The sequence below is a fragment of the Ylistrum balloti genome, unplaced genomic scaffold (genome assembly GCF_031769215.1).
Source record: "Ylistrum balloti isolate Yb309-2 unplaced genomic scaffold, AGI_CSIRO_Ybal_v1 Utg369670, whole genome shotgun sequence".
Classification (NCBI taxonomy): Eukaryota; Metazoa; Mollusca; class Bivalvia; order Pectinida; family Pectinidae; genus Ylistrum; species Ylistrum balloti.
This window is the reverse complement of record NW_026781916.1, coordinates 495001-505743: the sequence shown is the minus strand read 5'-3', so window position 1 is coordinate 505743 and position 10743 is coordinate 495001. Positions and strand designations below refer to the sequence as shown.

Here is a 10743-nt window from a genome sequence, read left to right as displayed (position 1 = left end):
AGGAGGAAGGAAGGAAGAGGAGGAAGGAATTTAGGAAGGAAGGAAGTAAAGAAGAAAGGGTAGGGAGGTAAAAAGGAAGGAAAGCAGGAAGGAAGGAAGGAAGAAAGAAAGAAAGAAAGAAAGAAAGAAAGAAAGGAGGAAGAAATTAAGGAAAGTAATTGAACATAAATTACATATAAATGATTTGTTGAATTAATACTAAAAGGATGAATGAAGAATGGGGAATGGGATACCTCCTGCGTGAGGACAGTTTTATTTGTGACGGAAGACAGGGTCTCAACCGTCGTCGAAATAACAAATATAGTAGGTATAATTAGTTAACCATTAATCGCAAAAAGAAGTATCGGGTATATTGTACATGTGTATGTTGTAATGTAACAGTGCTGCAACATCATACAACTGCTTCGTCCTTCTAGGATTCGTCAGTTATGTTACATCATACAGCTGTTTCGTCATTCTAGGATTCGTCAGTGATGCTACATCATACAGCTGTTTCGTCCTTCTTGGACTCGTCAGTGATGCTACATCATACAGCTGTTTCGTCCTTCTAGGACTCGTCACGGATGCTACATCATACAGCTGTTTCGTCCTTCTAGGACTCGTCAGGGATGCTACATCATACAGCTGTTTCGTCCTTCTAGAACTCGTCAGGGATGCTACATCATACAGCTGTTTCGTCCTTCTAGAACTCGTCAGGGATGCTACATCATACAGCTGTTTCGTCCTTCTAGGACTCGTCACGGATGGTACATCATACAGCTGTTTCGTCCTTCTAGAACTCGTCAGGGATGCTATACCATACAGCTGTTTCGTCCTTCTAGGACTGAAGTGGACAAAAGGCAATTATAATAGGTCAGTCACTATGTTACTTTTTCTCAAATACCTAAAAGGTTATCAGATAAGGAAATGACATGTATAAACTATGGGCGAAACAACTAAAACCTCATCACATTTACTATGTATTAGACTTGTGTTGCTGACTCAATCTACTCATCAAACAATACAATGAAAGAATATGCCAATCCATACTACTTTAAGAGGAAAAAATAATTATGGAAATGAAAATCAGCACATCACAAACTAGTGAAACGCTTTCACTGAAAGAGACTTCCAGTAAATTAAATGTATAGTATTTCAAAGCAACCAGGCTAATTGACTCGTATTCAAGTACAATAAGAAAGAAGATCTATATGTTTGTCATTAGACAATTGCTTCTCATATGAAACAGCATCTATGATATTTGGATTCCTTGGTATTTTTGTAACAAAATTGACTACTTCAATCAAGCAAAAATTATAAAATTCAACAAATAGCCTTGTCGTGGCATATGTCTAAAGAAAGAAATAGACTTAATATATACTCAACAAAAAGAGAAATGTTAACATGTTTCCTTGTCGAATAATGAGTAAATGAGTGAAAACAAAATGACGTTTGTGCAATATTAGAAAATGGTAATGTTTTACATTACAAAATCCAAGGGGGTTACCAAAATCATTCAAGCGTGAAAGTCTGTATTAGCGAAATAACTGCACGAGGTTTTCTGCGACTAACTTGTATCTTCGCTTGAATTTCATAAACATTCAAACTGACAACTGTTCCTAAGATCCTTAGGACTTTGAAATCATCGAATCTTGCTATCTATCAACTTTATCATTATGCCCCGGCTGTCACAAATACAGAGAGAAAGGGCTGTAGGCATGATCCAGGCTGGGGAGTCTCGCCGTCGAGTTGCACAGCATTTTGGTTGCAGTGTTAAGACAATTTGCAAGTTGGTAAGTCGTTTAAACCAAACTGGGTCAACATCAGATCGTCCCCGAAAACCCCGTAAAACGACCGCCAGGGATGACCGTCGTATACGATTGATACACTTGCGCAATCGACTCGTAACCGCAGTAGAGACTACAAGGACATTGTTTGGGCGTCGTGTGTCTCCCCAATAAATCAACTGAACGCAAAGTTTTACAATGAACCATGACTGCAGTTTTATCAGAATTGATCAATTACTTTATTCGTACATGATTGGTAAGGATTTATGAAGGGGTTAATTAATTAATCACAGAATAAAGAAGTGTTACCTTTCTTTTTTTGTTTAGTATATACATATATATACTCTGGTAGAAAGAATGGATCGATGACAGATATTTCACAATTGATCTTAGTTTGATTCTAGAGCACCTCAAAATTTCCACAAAACCAACTTCAATAAGATCCCTTTCAGAAGCGTTAAGATCAGGACAAAGGTTGAAAAGCACACACCATGTAAATCTCACCACACGATATTTTTTGTCTTTGAAACACCAAGAATGATATATAAATCTAATTCATTTATCGAATGGTTCCACACCAAAAATGGCCCTCCACACCATAAGAAATGTGTGCATGTTTCATCATCCTTTGTAATGTTTCTGGGGGAAAAGGTCAGAGGTTCATCACCATGAAGTACGTCTTCTCCTAGGATTTCGTTAGGTAGCTGACATATTTTTTTGAAAAAAAAAAATTAAACCGATATCAAGAAAGATTGCCATTTAATGTTAATGTGACAAATCAAAGATGGTACTTGTACTCTACCGCATTAGATATTGTAATCAATACTAAAACATACAGATAAATCGTGTGTACTAATCAATACTAATACATACAGATAAATCGTGTGTACTAATCAATACTAAAACATACAGATAAATCGTGTGTACTAATCAATACTAAAACATAAATCGTGTGTACTAATCAATACTAAAACATAAATCGTGTGTACTAATCAATACTAAAACATACAGATAAATCGTGTGTACTAATCAATACTAAAACATACAGATAAATCGTGTGTACTAATCAATACTAAAACATACAGATAAATCGTGTGTACTAATCCATACTAAAACATACAGATAAATCGTGTGTACTAATCAATACTAAAACATACAGATAAATCGTGTGTACTAATCAATACATACACATAAATCGTGTGTACTAATCAATACTAAAACATACAGATAAATCGTGTGTACTAATCAATACTAAAACATACAGATAAATCGTGTGTACTAATCAATACATACACATAAATCGTGTGTACTAATCAATACTAAAACATACAGATAAATCGTGTGTACTAATCAATACTAAAACATAAATCGTGTGTACTAATCAATACATACAGATAAATCGTGTGTACTAATCAATACATACACATAAATCGTGTGTACTAATCAATACTAAAACATACAGATAAATCGTGTGTACTAATCAATACTAAAACATACAGATAAATCGTGTGTACTAATCAATACATACACATAAATCGTGTGTACTAATCAATACTAAAACATACAGATAAATCGTGTGTACTAATCAATACTAAAACATACTAAAACATACAGATAAATCGTGTGTACTAATCAATACTAAAACATACAGATAAATCGTGTGTACTAATCAATACATACAGATAAATCGTGTGTACTAATCAATACTAAAACATACAGATAAATCGTGTGTACTAATCAATACATACAGATAAATCGTGTGTACTAATCAATACATACAGATAAATCGTGTGTACTAATCAATACTAAAACATACAGATAAATCGTGTGTACTAATCAATACTAAAACATACAGATAAATCGTGTGTACTAATCAATACTAAAACATACAGATAAATCGTGTGTACTAATCAATACTAAAACATACAGATAAATCGTGTGTACTAATCAATACTAAAACATAAATCGTGTGTACTAATCAATACTAAAACATAAATCGTGTGTACTAATCAATACTAAAACATACAGATAAATCGTGTGTACTAATCAATACTAAAACATAAATCGTGTGTACTAATCAATACTAAAACATACAGATAAATCGTGTGTACTAATCAATACATACAGATAAATCGTGTGTACTAATCAATACATACAGATAAATCGTGTGTACTAATCAATACTAAAACATACAGATAAATCGTGTGTACTAATCAATACTAAAACATACAGATAAATCGTGTGTACTAATCAATACTAAAACATAAATCGTGTGTACTAATCAATACTAAAACATAAATCGTGTGTACTAATCAATACTAAAACATAAATCGTGTGTACTAATCAATACTAAAACATACAGATAAATCGTGTGTACTAATCAATACTAAAACATAAATCGTGTGTACTAATCAATACTAAAACATAAATCGTGTGTACTAATCAATACTAAAACATAAATCGTGTGTACTAATCAATACTAAAACATAAATCGTGTGTACTAATCAATACTAAAACATAAATCGTGTGTACTAATCAATACTAAAACATAAATCGTGTGTACTAATCAATACATACAGATAAATCGTGTGTACTAATCAATACTAAACATACAGATAAATCGTGTGTACTAATCAATACTAAAACATACAGATAAATCGTGTGTACTAATCAATACTAAAACATACACATAAATCGTGTGTACTAATCAATACTAAAACATACAGATAAATCGTGTGTACTAATCAATACATACACATAAATCGTGTGTACTAATCAATACTAAAACATACAGATAAATCGTGTGTACTAATCAATACTAAAACATAAATCGTGTGTACTAATCAATACTAAAACATAAATCGTGTGTACTAATCAATACTAAAACATAAATCGTGTGTACTAATCAATACTAAAACATAAATCGTGTGTACTAATCAATACATACAGATAAATCGTGTGTACTAATCAATACTAAAACATACTGATAAATCGTGTGTACTAATCAATACTAAAACACAGATAAATCGTGTGTACTAATCAATACTAAAACATACAGATAAATCGTGTGTACTAATCAATACTAAAACATAAATCGTGTGTACTAATCAATACATACAGATAAATCGTGTGTACTAATCAATACTAAAACATACTGATAAATCGTGTGTACTAATCAATACTAAAACACAGATAAATCGTGTGTACTAATCAATACTAAAACATACTGATAAATCGTGTGTACTAATCAATACTAAAACATAAATCGTGTGTACTAATCAATACATACAGATAAATCGTGTGTACTAATCAATACTAAAACATACTGATAAATCGTGTGTACTAATCAATACATACACATAAATCGTGTGTACTAATCAATACATACAGATAAATCGTGTGTACTAATCAATACTAAAACATACAGATAAATCGTGTGTACTAATCAATACATACGTGTGTACTAATCAATACTAAAACATACAGATAAATCGTGTGTACTAATCAATACATACAGATAAATCGTGTGTACTAATCAATACATACAGATAAATCGTGTGTACTAATCAATACTAAAACATAAATCGTATGTACTAATCAATACTAAAACATAAATCGTGTGTACTAATCAATACTAAAACATAAATCGTGTGTACTAATCAATACCAAAACATACAGATAAATCGTGTGTACTAATCAATACTAAACATAAAGATAAATCGTGTGTACTAATCAATACATACAGATAAATCGTGTGTACTAATCAATACTAAAACATAAATCGTGTGTACTAATCAATACCAAAACATACAGATAAATCGTGTGTACTAATCAATACTAAACATACAGATAAATCGTGTGTACTAATCAATACTAAAACATAAATCGTGTGTACTAATCAATACATACACATAAATCGTGTGTACTAATCAATACTAAAACATACAGATAAATCGTGTGTACTAATCAATACTAAAACATACAGATAAATCGTGTGTACTAATCAATACTAAAACATACAGATAAATCGTGTGTACTAATCAATACATACAGATAAATCGTGTGTACTAATCAATACTAAAACATACAGATAAATCGTGTGTACTAATCAATACTAAAACATACAGATAAATCGTGTGTACTAATCAATACTAAACATACAGATAAATCGTGTGTACTAATCAATACTAAAACATAAATCGTGTGTACTAATCAATACTAAAGCATAAATCGTGTGTACTAATCAATACTAAAACATACAGATAAATCGTGTGTACTAATCAATACATACACATAAATCGTGTGTACTAATCAATACTAAAACATACAGATAAATCGTGTGTACTAATCAATACTAAAACATACAGATAAATCGTGTGTACTAATCAATACTAAAACATACAGATAAATCGTGTGTACTAATCAATACTAAAACATAAATCGTGTGTACTAATCAATACTAAAACATAAATCGTGTGTACTAATCAATACTAAAACATACAGATAAATCGTGTGTACTAATCAATACTAAAACATAAATCGTGTGTACTAATCAATACTAAAACATAAATCGTGTGTACTAATCAATACTAAAACATAAATCGTGTGTACTAATCAATACTAAAACATAAATCGTGTGTACTAATCAATACTAAAACATAAATCGTGTGTACTAATCAATACTAAAACATACAGATAAATCGTGTGTACTAATCAATACTAAAACATAACTCGTGTGTACTAATCAATACTAAAACACAGATAAATCGTGTGTACTAATCAATACTAAAACATACAGATAAATCGTGTGTACTAATCAATACATACAGATAAATCGTGTGTACTAATCAATACTAAAACATAAATCGTGTGTACTAATCAATACTAAAACATACAGATAAATCGTGTGTACTAATCAATACTAAAACATACAGATAAATCGTGTGTACTAATCAATACATACAGATAAATCGTGTGTACTAATCAATACTAAAACATAAATCGTGTGTACTAATCAATACTAAAACATACAGATAAATCGTGTGTTCTAATAAATACTAAAACATACACATAAATCGTGTGTACTAATCAATACTAAAACATAAATCGTGTGTACTAATCAATACTAAAACATAAATCGTGTGTACTAATCAATACTAAAACATACAGATAAATCGTGTGTACTAATCAATACTAAAACATAAATCGTGTGTACTAATCAATACTAAAACATAAATCGTGTGTACTAATCAATACTAAAACATAAATCGTGTGTACTAATCAATACTAAAACATAAATCGTGTGTACTAATCAATACTAAAACATAAATCGTGTGTACTAATCAATACTAAAACATAAATCGTGTGTACTAATCAATACTAAAACATACAGATAAATCGTGTGTACTAATCAATACTAAAACATACAGATAAATCGTGTGTACTAATCAATACATACAGATAAATCGTGTGTACTAATCAATACTAAAACATACAGATAAATCGTGTGTACTAATCAATACATACAGATAAATCGTGTGTACTAATCAATACTAAAACATAAATCAGATAAATCGTGTGTACTAATCAATACTAAAACATACAGATAAATCGTGTGTACTAATCAATACTAAAACATACAGATAAATCGTGTGTACTAATCAATACATACAGATAAATCGTGTGTACTAATCAATACTAAAACATAAATCGTGTGTACTAATCAATACTAAAACATAAATCGTGTGTACTAATCAATACTAAAACATACAGATAAATCGTGTGTACTAATCAATACTAAAACATACAGATAAATCGTGTGTACTAATCAATACATACAGATAAATCGTGTGTACTAATCAATACTAAAACATAAATCGTGTGTACTAATCAATACTAAAACATACAGATAAATCGTGTGTACTAATCAATACTAAAACATACACATAAATCGTGTGTACTAATCAATACTAAAACATAAATCGTGTGTACTAATCAATACTAAAACATAAATCGTGTGTACTAATCAATACTAAAACATAAATCGTGTGTACTAATCAATACTAAAACATACAGATAAATCGTGTGTACTAATCAATACTAAAACATACACATAAATCGTGTGTACTAATCAATACATACAGATAAATCGTGTGTACTAATCAATACATACAGATAAATCGTGTGTACTAATCAATACTAAAACATACAGATAAATCGTGTGTACTAATCAATACTAAAACATAAATCGTGTGTACTAATCAATACTAAAACATACAGATAAATCGTGTGTACTAATCAATACTAAAACATACACATAAATCGTGTGTACTAATCAATACATACAGATAAATCGTGTGTACTAATCAATACTAAAACATAAATCGTGTGTACTAATCAATACTAAAACATACAGATAAATCGTGTGTACTAATCAATACTAAAACATACAGATAAATCGTGTGTACTAATCAATACATACAGATAAATCGTGTGTACTAATCAATACTAAAACATACACATAAATCGTGTGTACTAATCAATACTAAAACACACATAAATCGTGTGTACTAATCAATACTAAAACATACAGATAAATCGTGTGTACTAATCAATACTAAACATACAGATAAATCGTGTGTACTAATCAATACATACAGATAAATCGTGTGTACTAATCAATACTAAAACATACAGATAAATCGTGTGTACTAATCAATACTAAAACACACATAAATCGTGTGTACTAATCAATACTAATACATACAGATAAATCGTGTGTACTAATCAATACTAAAACATACAGATAAATCGTGTGTACTAATCAATACATACAGATAAATCGTGTGTACTAATCAATACTAAAACATACAGATAAATCGTGTGTACTAATCAATACAAAACATACAGATAAATCGTGTGTACTAATCAATACTAAAACATACACTTAAATCGTGTGTACATGTATTGATGAAATGATTAAACTCACAATTTTCTGTGTTGAAGTTATCAATCAATCATAATACATAAATAAAAAATACAGATCATTAAGTATACATCTGAAAATAATACAATAAATTTCATGAAACAAAATTTTAAACAAAAGTACTGACAATAGTGCAAAGCCTACCTCTCATATTTTTTAAATATAGCACACACCAGTAGTAGTAGGACATGTGCGACTGTTCGCCAATTGTTATATACTGCAATTTGAACAGAAAACCATTATATTTCTTTATTTTGTCTTGTTTCTGATGGTTACATGATAAAATCGTACCTAGATTTAGATGCAAAAGAAAAATTGATTTTTCTTTTCAAATTGTCATATACATATAATCTTAAAATCAAGTGAATGATGAATAAAAAAATAAACAAGCATATCTGGAACAATTTGCAATAATTGTATCTCTTTTCAGTCCTCTAATCAAATTTGTGTGATTGCCAAACAAACCACAACACTGAGTTCTTGTTGTTGTCCGACATCCATCTATTAACAAGTTTCATCAAAAAGGGAAAATATATAAATTTGGACCGAGGAAATTAAAATTCATTTACATCAACTATAAAACCAAATATCAGTACCCTATTAGAATCAAAAGGTGGTTTACTGATGCCTTTCAACATGTGCACCCAAACCTTAACTAATTCTAACATTGACATCAGGGTGACAAGTTCCCTCTCTCTTTGAAAGGCGCTAAAAATTCTTCATTTCTGGCCCTGCCACCATTGCCCGTATTCATGAAACCGTTCTCCTGCTCCAGCATGATTTGTGTGATCAAGCCTACTTCTTGTTTAAGTTAAAAATTGATAAATAAGACCGATTTTGCCTAAGATTTAATACAGATTGAAAGGGCTTCAAGTCTAAGTTATATTCAATATTTATATTTGGCATTTGTATTATTTATATGAATTAGGCGAATTATAAAAATGTTTGCTTGAGCACAAAATCTCTGCTTGAGCATGAGAATGGTTTCTTGAATACGGCTCCTGGACTATCAAAACCCTATTATCTCATCCTGCAACTTTTTCCCTCCAAGTAATTCATATCAAAATTAGTTTTGTATTCAATCTAGAAGTCTACTGATTACTTTGTTTACATATTTCATAGGGTATAAATCATTTTAATTAACGATTTACTCAACTGTGAAGTGTTTTTATTATACTTACATCTCTGTGATTTTCTTTATTTTCAGGGAGATGGTTTTGGTGCTGGTTGTGTGCATTGCAAATTGAAGAAGTTTTCAATAAAGCAAAATGTGTTTTTCACCTCAGGATGGTATTTAATGTTTAAAATAAAAAAAGGGGGACATCAAAAGGTAAACACTGTTCTGAGCATTGTCAGATTCCAAAAGTGTTTCTCTCTCTCCAGTAATGTAGCATGTTCGTAATGAATGGAAATCTCCAACTACTATTACCACAGGAGCTCATGTTTGTATCAGGCTTTGTTTGTCTGTGGATTTATTTAACAAAGAAAATTCAAAGTTTTAGATAAGTTATTTGAATATATTAAAAGGATTATATAAAACTAACATTGACATGAAAATATAACAGTTGAATGACACAATACTTAACAATAAAGTTTGAAGACACTCTGGTGATTACGTTTTTATTTTCTAGCTGCTTGATTAGATTCTGATTGTGTTTCACCATCTGTTTAACTTTTTGATAAAGTTGTTAGGGCACTGACCGAACATAAATCAACCCAACTCATCTTATGGAATAAGGAGTCCAATCCTACCGCCAGAAAAAAGGTCTTTTTAAAGCAATATGTTACTTTTGTTAAATTCAAACAATATCATCTATGTCATTAAATATCACTTTAACAATTACAAACAAATAATAACTCTTTAATTGTGAGAAATTATTAGTTTCAAAATAAGTTTTATTAAATAGAAGAGACAATATTCATTACACTAATAGAAAGTGAGCAAATCTGTTTATGGAATATAGACTGTGTATACAACGTTGCCAGGCAACA

General features: G+C 30.2%; 1 protein-coding gene across 1 annotated transcript in view; it reads left to right on the top strand.

Moving 5' to 3' along the window:
• Positions 1 to 206: 206 nt before the first annotated feature.
• Positions 207 to 10743, top strand: part of LOC132562141 (uncharacterized) — a 36844-nt gene continuing 26307 nt past the window's right edge. Inside the window, exon 1 of the mRNA XM_060226872.1 lies at positions 207 to 303. Coding sequence (XP_060082855.1) covers positions 207 to 303 — 97 coding nt within the window. The remainder of the gene's footprint in view (positions 304 to 10743) is intronic.